The sequence below is a fragment of the Gavialis gangeticus genome, unplaced genomic scaffold (genome assembly GCF_001723915.1).
Source record: "Gavialis gangeticus isolate Ggan-Ray unplaced genomic scaffold, GavGan_comp1, whole genome shotgun sequence".
Taxonomy (NCBI): Eukaryota; Metazoa; Chordata; order Crocodylia; family Gavialidae; genus Gavialis; species Gavialis gangeticus.
The window spans coordinates 2,383,456-2,397,608 of NW_017728992.1; the positions used below are offsets into that span (position 1 = coordinate 2,383,456).

At 43.1% G+C, this 14,153-nt stretch overlaps 1 protein-coding gene across 3 annotated transcripts in view; it reads right to left on the bottom strand.

Moving 5' to 3' along the window:
• The window catches only part of FHOD3 (formin homology 2 domain containing 3), a 783,635-nt gene that overhangs the window by 76,116 nt on the left and 693,366 nt on the right, over positions 1–14,153 (bottom strand). For all 3 annotated transcript variants that reach the window (XM_019520693.1, XM_019520685.1, XM_019520696.1), the window contains one exon: positions 7,152–7,310. In XM_019520693.1, coding sequence (XP_019376238.1) covers positions 7,152–7,310 — 159 coding nt within the window. The remainder of the gene's footprint in view (positions 1–7,151; positions 7,311–14,153) is intronic.

The following is a 14,153-nucleotide window of genomic DNA, read 5'->3' on the forward strand; positions in this document are numbered from 1 at the left end:
CTTACTGAGGAAGACAGAGGCAAAGAAGTTATTAAATATGTTGGCTTTGTCGTCTGGCGTGACAACCAGATTCCCCGTCTTGTCCTGCAAGGGCCCCACATTTCCTGGGGCCTTCTTTCTACTCCCTATGTATTTAAAAAAGGACTTCTTGTTGTCCTTAATCCAGGAAGCCAGCCCCTGTTCCATCTCTGCCTTGGCCTTCCTAACCATCCCCCTACATCCCCGAGCAACTGCTGAATAATCCTCCTTAGTGATGACCCCTCCTTTCCATTGGGAAAGTGTTCTTATTTTTATTTTTCACTTGATGACTTATTTAAACCATTTATTCAGGGCTGAAGATGGATGAGTCTACCATCGCCCAGTTTATTATTATTATTATTTTTTTTTTACATGCGTTGACAATAAAAATACAGTTTGACCAGAAGGTTACTGGCACTTCATAACAACTCATAACCACTAGATCATGAGTAGCTTTGAACTTAATCATTATCTCTTAACACTGAGAAAGGCATCATTCAGCAGGCAGAGGGCAAGGAACAACTTATCAACACCTATAAGTAGTCTCCAGGTTCATACGGTCCCTGCTCCCGGAGTGTCACAGTGCAGTGTAAACTGCGTAATTCCATGCCCCTGGCCTCTCCAGACAGCATATTTTCATAGAAAATCTGTACAGTAAAGTAGTCTTTTTATGGATAAAAAAGATTGTTTTTGGCAATCTGGTTCATATGAGATCATAGAGACGAATTATTTTGCTTTTAAAACTGAATCCCCCATCCCCCCAGAAGTTCCTTCTTCTGGACACTGCCAATTGCTGGGATTTATGGGTAGGAGGGGACCATTGAAACTTGAATTCTCTTTTTCCCCAGGTGGGACAGCTTCAACAGGAGGGACAGAATGTCCTCCCTGCAACAAAAAGGTGACAGGCTCCATACCAGCTATGAACTGACTGCCCAGAGGAGTTTTCCAACTATTGACTCCTCTGTGAAATCATATGGAATATGAACTTTCATTTCTACCCAGGAGAACTTTTACAATCTTTTCTCCAATGCCTGATGAAGGGTATTTGTGCCTGAAAGCTTGCAATTAAAGAATTATTTTGCAAAGATCTTGTTGGTCTAATAAAAGATATCTCTACTATGAGTCCTGATTGCTTCCCCACAACTAGCACTCACCCTACTGGTTTGGGTAACTCCTGAGAGATGAGCACTGTAGGCTATGATCCCCCGCAGGGTGAACCCAGGTCTGTCATAGATCAGTGCTCTAGCTGTTGACTTGTGTAAAACAGGAGTGATGCCTGACTGTCATTTCTGAATGAAAGAGAGTATGGTCATAGCATTCTATGTGAATTTCAGCAAGGTCCTAAGTCTGGGAACTATACTTTAGGCACACCTCTCAGGAGACCTGGAGGAAGGCACGTCTAGCTTGAGGATCCTAACTCAACTCTGGCATGAGACAGGAACTATGCTGCTCAGCCCTAACTAGCCAGTGCCCGTTCTGAGCACTCTCAAAATCTTTAAGAACTTTTGGCACCTCAGGAATATTACTAGAGAAAACTTTGCTACTTATGGACTTTAGGTACCTATGGTCCTCAGCTGTTTTGTGTATTGCACTCTTGGACTTGGGTACCTAAATTCCATCTCAATCCCAGTTTAGGCACCCAGGTCTTTTTAAGGCTATGGGCCCAGTCCTTTCATGAAGTTATTAATTTTACAACTGAATATGTATTTTCTGAAGTCTCAGCCACTACTTCATAGAACTGAGTTCCAAAAGGTATATTACATGCAACAGTTTTAAAACAAAATGAATATGAAATCCAGAACTGTATATTAACCTAGAGCCACATGAATTAATTTTATTTTATTTGGACTCTCAGAACCCCATCCAGTTTCCAAAGAGAAGGGACTGCATCCAAAATACCTTATAATAATATCAATAAATCAATAACTGCCAACTGCTGCTTTGTTTCTTCAACTTTCTGTTGAATTACCTGAACATATAATTGTTGTTAACAGAAACTATAGAAAAAATATGGTTTTCTTTGTATGTTTTTTAAAAATAATATCTAAAATTTATTATGGCAGTGACTACACTGAAAACAAATACATAGCCAAGAAAACACTGCTTAGGTAAATTTTCTTCTCAGAGGCTGTCTAGACTGTGAAAAGGGGGGTTATTTTAGATCAATATTTGAAACACCCTTTCACACCTAACTTAGACATAGCTTGATATGTTTATATTTATGTCAGCTGGTCATGTTACAATCTATCACTGTCAATGCATCCTGTTTATCGGTGGAATATAAATTTAAAGGTAGGCTCCAAAGTTGCCGTACTAATGCCACAGTGAAGATAAGCCCTTAAAAGGAGAGCACAAAACTCATAACCCAGAGGGAAGAGGCCAAAGCTCTCTTTTGAGACCTATCTTCACCTTTTCTGGTGGCTAGAGGGGACTCTGGCAAAACTTAAACACAACCCAGGCAGTCTGTCTAAGCTATAGCAGCTTCCACAGGCCCCTCCCTCTATGGACTCCACACTATTGCATGTTGCATTTTTTTTCCAAGATACCCCCACTTTAAGGGCCTGGAGCCAGCAGCTGCCAGGTGCCTAGTAAGGGCAGCCATTTTAGATTCAGGGCTGCCCATATAAACAAGGCAGCTCTGCTGCTGGAGGGCAGGCAACAACATTGCCTGACTGGAGGGCTGCTAGTATTGTCTGGAGGTAAGGGAGAAGCTGTAGGAAATGGTAGGATGCTCCTGGTCCTGGGCATGACCTAAAACTGCACCCTGCTGGGAGTGGGTGCCCTGGTGGGGCTCCCAGTGGTGCGGGAGCCCCCAGGAAATGCCAGGCCAGTTACCACCCGGGTGAAAGGTGGGTCGGGACGCCTTAACCCCTAGCCCCCATGACTGGGTGGGTGTGCCCTTGTTTTGGAGGGCCCAGAGGGTGGACCCTCAGAGAATGAGAAAAGGGCCATAGACTCAGGCCTGTCTGAGTTTCCCCTGACTGGCCCATGCTGGGGCCAGGACCAGAAGGGACACGGGCCCACTGCGAGGGATGCCCAAGAGCTGAGGGCCTGGGGTCCTGACTGACCTGGAGGTGGGCCAGGGCTAGATGAGTTGAAGGTCTTGGTGGGGGGATCACACCTGAAGGGGAACCAGCTCCGGGAGCTATGACAGTGGGAGAGGCTGCCTGAGGAAGAGGAATCCAGGTGGGGTTCAATAGGAAGATTCTGGGGCTCACTTGGGGGGACGGTGATTAAAGGAACATCGAGATGCCATCTGCGAGGCTTGGGCTGCGGCGTAGGGGAGGAAAGGAGCCGCAAATAGCGCTCCCTGGCATCGGGGCAGAAAATGGGCAGCCTCCTGCTTAACTGACATCTATTACTCAATTAACATCAAGGCGTGGCAGGTGAGAAGGCGGGTGGTTAGCCCAGGAACAGGTGGGTGGGCCACACAGAGATCGGCCCCAAGCAGGCCCCCTGTTACATCCCCATACCTAATACTCCTTTTACTGCAGGCCTATGGCAGTCTACCATGGACAAAAGGACAAATGGAATGATCTGCCTTCCATTATAGCCTTGAAAATTAACACAATAGAAAGTAAATTCTTTTTATTATCAGCACAGCATGAATCAATGTTGATAGTTAAGATTTTCAATTCTGTCCATGTCAAAGGGGCATTTTCAGTTGCTTTTAATGGTTTCAGTCTTCTACTTTTCTTTACAGAATTTGGCAATTTGTTCATAATCTGGGAGCAATTTTAGTTTTTTCACTTTGATTGAGCCAATGAATATAGCTTTTTACAAGAACAAAGTTAGCAGGATGAGATGCATATTACCCATTTAAAAGCTTTTTTGTGAACAGCTCATCACAGTAAGTGTGAATGGCAGATAATTGCAATTTGACTAGAAGCGAGACTGACAATTACATACGGGCTCAGGTAACCTATCATTTGTTAAAGATAGACAGGTGTTAAAAATGTACTTTGTACCTGACTGGATTTTGTAGCATCTTAAAAGCTAACTAGCCATCTGCCAGGCTTCTAATGATGTGGCAAGTTTGTAGACAATGCAGTGGTTTATCAAGGTTGGAAGCACAGGGGTGCTTTCTGCCTCAGCACAGGAGGGTGGAAGGAAAGAGAAAAAACCTCCAGAAGTGACCTTACTTTTTCTAAATGAAGAGAAAACTACCACTGAAGTTGTCACCTATTCTGTATGCTGATGACCGGATTCTGTGAGGTCCGAAGCACTCTGACCAATACAACAAATTGTATAGCTCATGCATTTTCACATTGTAGTCTGTCACAGAGCACTAAGGTTCCTGCTCCTCTAAGAGAAGAGAATGCCTGGGGAGAGAGCCCAAAGAGCCAGACAAGAGCCCCGGTGCAGGTTAACATGACAACCAGCTAAGGAAGGAATTGGCCACACCTGCACCTGGCCAGCTGGCCGGAAGAGGCAGGGCCCTAGGCCCATATAAACCCTAGGGCTAGGGCTAGGCAGAGCAGTTGCCTGCCAGCAGCTGAAGGGGAAGGAGCCTCCAGGGAGGAATGGACCAGAGATGCTGCAGCCGCCAGGCATGCTGCCCTTAGAGCTAATGGGGCTCCAGGAGCCCACAAGATACCCTGGCCTACTAGGCACTTAGTACCAGGAAAAAAGTGTTACTCTTTTAAAGGGGCAGAGCACACCCTGAACCTTGGTGTTCTGTTATAGCCCAGGGGCTCATGTTTTCGTTTGCTGTTTTATAACACTGGTGTTTTGGGTGAGGCTTTTTGGGGAAGGAGGAGGCCTCATTGGGGACCCCAGGTGCCAGTGAGGGGCAGAGGCAGGCTGGCAGGGACCCCAGGTGCAGTGAGGCGCAGAGACAGGCTGAGGTGAGACAGCACCAGTACCACTTGCAAGGCTTGGGGTGTGGTAAAGGGGTGATATGGAGCCACACATATAGCCCAGAAGGCTGAGAGGGTCTTAGGAGATATCATGAAGCAGGATGCCAAGGGGTCTATGAACCCCAGGGTCCAGTAGGATCCCACAATACTGTGTCCAAACATAAAAGATCAAAGGGCAGCCTCCCAATATTAATAGTACCAGCAAGACGTGGGGGGCAAGACAGAGGGTGCCTGTTAAGAAAGACTGGCACGGTTAAGGGGCCCTAGGGGCATCACGGCCATCCCTAGAGACGCCCACCCTGTTAATAGTCAAGAGAGGAACTCACGTGCTTAATTTAAGGATGTACCTAATGCCTATGCTTTTGCTGAAGTGAGAACAAAGAACTCAACTCAGCATCTTGCAGAAGTAACCAAGAATGAAGAAGAAAATTAGTGGAAAAGAACAGTATGTAAAAAAAGGCTGTGTCATGGTGCCCACAAATATGATAGAAGCCTTGAGCTTGTGAAGGCAACAATCTGTCATTTCCCGATTGCACTTTACTTTGAAATCTTCCCTACTGTACACACACACACACACACACACACACACAAAATATTAAAATACATATATTTAAAAATAAGATTATGGGTTGCTGGCATAACTCGGGGAGTGCAAAGGACATCCACATTTGAGTGAGATGGTACAAGCTGGTTGGCAGAGGTCCAGGGTAGCCCCAGCTGTAGGTGGGACTGGAAAGGCACTTTTATCCAGAGCAGCTGAATTTCAGTCCACAAGAGAAACTAGCAATTAAAAATAGAAGGGATATGACCAATTTTGAATAGCTTTATTATGCATTCTGATAATGGGCACTTTGAACTCTTCTTTGCATTTGCAATTAGTGATAGAAACACCATGCTACCTGAAAGCTTTCCAAATCAGTGCACTTCAGGGTAAACTCAACAAAAGCTGGCTAGCTTTTAAAACATTGCAAAAAATATTAGAGTCATGTGAAAAGGAAATTTTTAAGACTTAGGCTCTGGAGTCACAGTCTACAAAATTACTTTCCTACAGGTCTGATTCTTCACCTGCAGGATATGAGTAATATACTGATAGAACAGAAATAAGGTATCATTGGGAAGTATTTGCATTCCACTGGGAAAGAAGCAGGCTCTGCCCTTTGGTTAAAATGTAATTCTACGTTTTCATTTGTTACTGCACTGAACTGTTTGTAACTTACTTTTTGTATTGCCTTTCCTTTATGTTTTCCTTCTATTTTGAATATGGGGAGGAGGAGCATAGGGAAAAAATCAAGATATGTTAAAACTGAAATATTGAACTAAACATGACCTGTAAATGATCTATTCTGTTAAATATGGATTGAGCTTTTACGCAAGTTTTTGGAGCATGCAGACTGTTCTGTCTGCATTACATGCTTATTCAAAACACATTAAAAAATTAAAGCAAACCAGCATAACAGCCATTTTGCTTTAGATTTCATAGAGAAAAAATGTTTTGATAAAAGCATAACAAACTAAGTCCATCTTGGACCTCAATAAGAAAAGTCAAACATGTAATGGTAAAAATTACATCACCTACCATCTTTAGAATCATTGGTTTACTTCAGACAACAGTAGCACAGAGGTGCTATTTTGAGGACAACTGGGCACTGTATTTGTTTTCCATTTGATATACTGTCTAGAACAATTCCAATTGCTGACCACACATGAACTTTATTAAACCTTGGAGCTTTCATCAGCTCTAAGAACTAAAAATTTGCTCAGGCTTGATAACTGGTCAATACTTATTTACCAGGTTTTTTTAATACAAGTGCCTAATGAGCTGAATCAATAATTAGGTTTTTGAATGATTTCAATGAAAGAAAATGTGCAAATAAACTTTGAGGAAATACAAAGAGATGGAGTGATGATGATGATGTATTGCAATCTGAATAGGAATTTAGGTCAACATTCACAAACTTAGATACTTAAAAATTAGACACTAAAATCCATATTTTGCTGAGTTCTTAAAGCTTTCTTTGAGTACCATTGAGAGTTAGATGTACCCTGCACATCTAAAAATCCTTCACATGGAGTTAGAAAACTAATACTAGGGACCTACTTTAAAAACTTTCATGTCCTAAGTATTCAAGGTCTACAGGTAAGAATTGGCAGCTCTATAAAACTAATGTCAAGCCTTAACAATCAAAGTAAAACACATTTTTCCATCACAAGGGGAACCAGGCATACATTATACAGTATACAAAGGCACAAAGTTATTACATTATTCTTTCTTACCTCTATTCCTTCCTTATTTAAGGCATATTCATCAAAGTTCAAAATAGCAGTCTTAATCGTCCGTGGAGGGGGTAATACTGTCAAGCCAATATTGATAGCATTGCTTCGCTTTGAGTCCAACACAATAATTTCTTGTCGCTTTCCATCTGCAGCAGTTTTCTTGGTAAATAAAGAGAAAACAAAAAACAATGATTCTCCCAGTAATTTTCTTATACCATATTGCATAAATGCACGCTTCTTTTCAATGATTTACACTGATACAATTATGCAATAAAATACAATGGAAATAAAATAACTCTTATGTGTCTGAAACTGCCAAAGTTACTTACACCCACAAATCTACACTGATGTCAACAGGCATTGTCAAAGTTGAAGCCAGAAGGAGAGATCAATCTTATTGTGCAAGATATTTTGATTTATGTATTTTTTGCTATGGGAATACAGGTCATTTGGGACTGAGTCACAATGTTTAACAAAAATGTAAAATTCTCAGTACAAAGTACACTTTGCTCTGTCTGATAAAAAATAAATGGTGGCAGGAACTGCTGGAGTTCACAGAAACTGCTTGTAGAAGTGTTGCCTGGTGTTCAGAGTAGGGACCTGTGATCTCTTCCCAGCTGATGATGACTGATTGGCAGACCCTGGCTTTACCACGGAACATCTCCAGCTCATTTGGGAGATGGAAACAGTAATGTCTACCTACCAAGCAGGGTTTCTATGGCTTGATTCAGGGGGCTCTTATATTAGAAAACAGATGTGATGACCCCCTTGGCACTAGTAACAGAACTCTCAGAGGAAGCTTTCTATTAGGGGTGTGCGAAGCAGACAGTATTCGATTTGAAGTCAGCAATTGGCCGTGCGGGGCCGTGATTTGAGGGACAGTGATTCGATTCGATCAGCAATTGGCTGTGGGGGCCCCCCGACCTAGGAAGCACCAGTTTCCAAGCTGGCTGGGGGGGGTCTCCTGCACATTCCGTGGCAAGCCTGGAAGTGGAACCAAAGTACTTCTGATCCACTTCCGGGTCCGTTGCTGAGCATGTGGGGGATCCCCCCACACTCCTGTGGGATGCTCTATCTGCCCCACCATATCAGTGTTTATGAGCCATGCCTGGTACCTTGAGGAACGTAGAAAAAACATATAAAGCAGTGTTGATGGCCGAATAATCAAATCTTTCTGAATCGATTCAGAGGCTTCCGATTCAATTCAGAGAGATTAATGGGTCTCCTGAGTCGATTTGTATTTGGAAATTTGGCCACTGAATCGGGCCAAATCTCATCTGAATCGAATCAGCAACTGAAGCTTCACACAGCCCTACTTTCTATACCTCTTTTATGAATGTGCAGCCCATAGTCACTACCTGGTGGTCCTCTGGCTGGTGAGGCAAGAACCTCCTTCCCTTGCTTGCGGTCATGGTAGTTTCACTGATCCCTGCAAGGGTGTGAATCTACCTCCTCTGTTCTCTTGCCTTTTGGGAACTCCCATGTGGAATAAGGCATAAGATGGTCATTCTTACTTGCCAAAGATTTTGAGATTATCACACAAAATAACAAGATATGCACAAACAGTAAGCACATGCAGAATATTAGCAATGATCAATATTATAGATTTCACTTAAGGGTTCAATGCAAAGAAAAGTTCTCTCCATCCAGCACTGAACATGTGCAAAGTTTATTTAGCAAGCTGATTTGCAAAGCATTTTGAGGGCTTCATAAAAAGTTAAGTTTGGCCTTCAATTGAGGGATTGAGCTCTTTAATTTTTATTTTTTAATTTTTTTTTATTGCATATCTTTAGAAGGTGTCTTTATGGCCAGCCTGAGTTGGGAAATTAATACAGCTCATCTAAAGTGGAGTCTATTCCTCAGTCTTTTTTATAGTGTGTGGGTGCTTCATTATGTCCTCTCTCCTTTGATAACACACAGTGAAGGTCTAAGAAGCATTTCTTCGGGTCCAAATTTGGCTCGAATTTAGGTTAAAAGTTAACACTAAGGGCCTTGTTACATGGGGATTTTGGGCAGGTTCTGGAGCTCTTAACACCTGGATTACCCCCAGAATAACACCTGAAACTAGCGTTAAGCATCTGTTATATGGATCAATGGTATGCCACTCCTGGGTAGGATTATCTCTGACTCCTGTTACCCAACTTGTAGCTACCCCGTAACCACTTTAGACTGCACCTTAGTATAAACACCCACCTGAACCCCCTCCCCCGCTGGCCAGGATCAGGTCCCCTCGCACCAGGGCCATGGATCCCGGTTCACTGCCCCCAACCCCTTCCTGCTAATTTGTGGCTGCCTGTGTTGTCTGTCCTAGGGAACAGGCAGGGAAAGGTTAATCTGCCTGCCCCACCATCGCTGCTGCCACTCTTAGGGCAGGCTCAGCCTGGTGAAGAGCAGCAGACCAGCAGCAGTGCCTAGGTAGGTGAGTTAACCCTCCCTGCCCCCCAGGATAGACAGCACAGGCAGTCACAAGTAAGCGAGGCGGGGAATCTGGGGGAGCCCTGGTGGCAGGGAGGAAGCCTGGAATGGGAGAGTAGGTGGGACTTTTACCTTTCAGTCCTCCAGGCCCCTCCTGGCCTGAAGTGCAACTGCCCCAAACTCGAGCTAGCACTAGCACCCATAAACATCTGTGTGGCTCATAGTGCAAGGTATAACAAGGCCCTAATTTAACAAAGCACTTAAGCCTATGCTTGTTCTTAACCATGTGTTTAAAGTCTAGTGCAGACACTAAGAGAAGGACTGTAGCCTCCCTCCTTTCCCTGTTACCTGCCTTATGTTTAGCAGCACAGGTGGGGGAGCAGCAGCCTCAGCTGGGCTGTATTTTCTGCAAATGGACAGAATCTGAGAAGAGATTTCTAGCTCCACTCACCAATACTGACAGCCATGATGAATGGGGAGTAACCTGGTGTTGGTGCATTACTTCCCTTGTGGGTCAAGGAAGGGTAGGCAGGGGAATTCTTAATGTCTGAGTCTCAACCTGTTTCCAGGCTTACAGCTTAACAATGCAATTATGCTCTGCTACTTATTCAGGGACTGTGTGAAAGCCAATACTGGGCCATAAATTATCTAAAGCCTGACCTATACGCAGATGCTGTACTAGCATAACTGTACTGGATAAACGTGATTTTATTTCCTTTACTGGAATTGTTATAGCATGACAACCTCTGGGGTTGATGCAGTTTTATCAATATATATGTGCCTTTTTCTGGGATAGCTTACTCCTCTTCCTCTACAGGAATAGCTGTACTGGTATAAGTAATTTTATAGCAATTTAAGTAGGCCTGCAATGAGGGAGATCGTAACACTTTAAAATGTGTTTAGATGAGACAGATTACTTAGATGGGCAGTTTAGAGGTGTTCTATGGATCAAATGTATACAAGCTCTTCAAAACTACAATATATTTTTTTAACCACTTAGACAGAATATGTATTTAAGTGACCGAAATTGAACTTCTCTCTCAATTTTATACCTCTTTTTTGTGGGATTTACTTTCTTCTTGACATCTGTAAAAGCACCCTGAACCATGCTGGATCTTTCCCTCAGCAACACAACAGGGTATTTTCTTTATTTAGGATTTGATTTACGGATACTGTAATATATTCTTTCCTCTAAACCAGTCATTTTTACTTGCAGAGCTATTAGTCAATTTTCTAGGACCACAGTTAGTGGTCAAGACCACATAAAAATCAAAGACCACTTCCACTTCCTCTTGAGTCTCAATCACACTTGGCTACTTTTGAACTTATACTTCACTGTACAAAATTACACAGCCCCAAAACCTTCTACAAGAGGGCTAAAGGCTGGAAGAAATCGAGTTAAATTTAGGCTTTCCACAAACAATCTGTATATCCATTTTAGTCACTGAGCCTGACAATGAAGATGTATTTGCTGGAGTGAGAAGGAAAGGTAGTGACTGGGATCATTTCAATTGTAGCAATTCTCCTTATTTTCAATAAAATTGTGAAAGACAGATAAAATCTACATGGATTTTATATCTCTGTGGGCAAATCTACACGTGGCCATATGGTGCCATTGTTACTGCGCCATCATTTAGTACTTCCTTTTAGAAGTACTAAAAGATTGTGCAGTAACAGCCTGGACTGCACCGTGCTGGCAGTACAGAGTTATTTTTGGCCACTACATTGCTGTAGCAATGCACTATAGTGAGGGAGCGTGCTACAGCTACGTAGCAGTGGCATCATGGTTTTTGCCAACGGACACTACAGTGCCGTAGCATCTTGTGTATGTAGCAGGGTACAAGTACTTTAAACAACTATCTAACATCTGAAAGAGGAATAGGTTTTAGATCAGTTTGGGAAAGCAGATTAAACAGGGATCTCTCAAATGAACAGAACTGTGGACTAAAGACAAACAAACTGACTACATTTGAGCATCATCATCCTTTCCCATCCAATTGTTAGAAGCTCGGGAAAGTACAAATTAATCTATATGTGTATCGTCTACCCCCAAATGCTTTTCCTATAGAAAACAGTTGCTGAACAGGTGCGCACAGGCACGTGCGCACACACACACAGAAGGCAGTTACATTACATTAGCATGGTGTTGCTTATGGACATGTTTTACTAGCTCATTAATGCAGAAAAATTTCAGATAGTCAGGTAGTTGAAGGTGCCAATTAGATTCAAATGCTAAGGAATCAATATATAGCAGATTACTTCAAATGCTGTAGGCTATATTAAGTAGGTCCTGTAAGGAAAGGGGAATCTATTCATATTTATTATTTCTGAGTGTGCTAACAAGCTCACCCCTGTGCAAGACATCTCTGGCCAGTTCTGCCACCTTCATCATGGCCAAGTGGTTCAGCAGAGTACTCACACGGTAAGGGAACTATTCAGCATGACTACAGTAATAATGACAGAAAGAGTCTGCACAGAAGATAACCTGTTCTTTGAAGAGTACAGAGACAATAGGTCAAACTTGGAAGCCTAGAGAAAGTTGGGATGTGGGCCAGGGGGGAGGGGGAGGAGAGGTTTAATTTTTTGTTTGCTTTTCTTATTCTGAGTATTACAGCGGGAGTGAGATTTAAAGCAATTTCTCCCATGCGCAGGTAAGTCAGTACTCTCATACAAGTGAGAAAAAAGACCCTTCCCAAACTATACCCTTTCCAGAAGAGTCATATAGAGGAAGTTATGTTGTTGTGAGCAAATCAGAGAACACAGTTATGGCCAGCCGTCTCTTTCCATCTCAATTAACAACGATCAACCATGGTATTTTAAAAGGAATGTAAGGGAATTAGGCACCCAACTTCCATTGACTCTGACTGGGATTTGTGCATCCTTCTTCAGTTAACCTCTGTTAACATGTACAACTCCCTTTAGTATTCACTGAAGTCATGCAGGTACAAGGGATGGTTGTAAATGGACAGAAAAATATGTCCCTTAATCTTCATTCTTACCACTTACTCAGCCTTCAGGAACAGTAAATTCAGTTGTGTCCTGGAGGAGATAAGCCAGTGAAAATCTAATTTATAATCTATGCACAGCAGTTAGCAGAGAGCTGCTGGGCTGCATGATAACATAACTTAGCACAGCAGAAGTGATCTTTTTTCATCTCTCCCCTCAGGAAAATAAATATTTAAAAACAACTTACTAAAATACCTGCATTGCTTGGCAGTGTAATAAGGGAAGAAATTTCTAATCTGGCTCAAAGAGGAAATGTGATCTCTTTCTTCATGCTTGCTAACAAGCTGTCATTGCTCTCTAGTTCCAGCAAGTAAATTTTTTATAACAGAGGATGTTCTGATACCAAGCATTACAACTACAGGTTTCTAGTCAGAAATCACAAGCATCTCCAGGCTTTACATGAATTATACAAAGTCTTATTTTAATTGTATTTTGTTGCACTCTGTTGTGTTAATGAAAAACTTCTTGTGAGCCAGCATCAGGAAGCGGCTGTTTACAGCTCTGGGTTGTGGAAATCACAGTTAAGGATTAGAAACAGGAATAAAATTGCTTGCAGTTGTATCAAGGAACATGGAACTCAAGATGGAGCGAAAACCCCACACCCCAAACAATTTTCTGATCTTAATTTTAGTTTTTTCTCTCATCTTTGCGCACTATACCTCTCACATGCACCTGCTTTGAAATCTAAACAGTTGAACTTTTTTAGGGTGCATCCACACATGCAGGCATGTGTGCTTGCAGCTGCTCAAAAAGGAGCAGCACAAATTTGAGCTAGGGATTTTTGCCTCAGCACATGTGCCTGGACAAGCACATTGGTGTGGGGCAAGTTGTGCCACTTGGGGCAAAATAACTGTCCAGCTCCACCCGGATCTGCAGTCAGGGGGGAGCTAGAGTCTATCTTGTGCTGGCCCCAGCAGTATAAAAAGTTGCCCTGGCAAGCAGCTCAGGGCTGCTTGCTCTCAGAAGCTTCTAGGACTTGGGCAATTGGTATCTGAGGACACTACCCCTTGGGCCAGCTGGACTGCTGAAGCAGCTGTGAGAGTTCCCTGCACCTTCTACCCACTGACAGCATGTGGCCCCAAGGCTGCACACCTGCCAGACCCGGATGGGGACTGCACAGCCAGGAGAGGCATCTGCACCTCTGGGCCAGCTGTCAATGGGTTATGGCTGCACAGCTGTCTTTTGTACAGCAGTGCTGCTATGTGTGCCACTGCCCACATAGCAGTAATGCTGCATTGGGCAACTATCACCCAGAAAATGTTCTCAGAGTAGTGGCCTGCTTTAAACTGTCAAAGCATGTCCTCCTGGTCCCAACTGGCCAGGAGGTCAGTCACCTTCAGCTGGGTCCCAGGTGCCAGTCCTGAGCAGGCTCCTCTGCCTGGGTCTTGCCACTTGCCTCACTAGCAGGAATCCTGGTGTTCCCTGTTTAAAAACTGCAAATTCTCTGATAAAAAAATCCAAAAGTCATTCTTTAAAATACCACCCCAAATTCATGTTCTTCCACAATTAAAACAAAAGACCACTATATATATATATATATAGAGAGAGAGAGAGAGAGAGAGAGAGAGAGAGAGAGAGAGA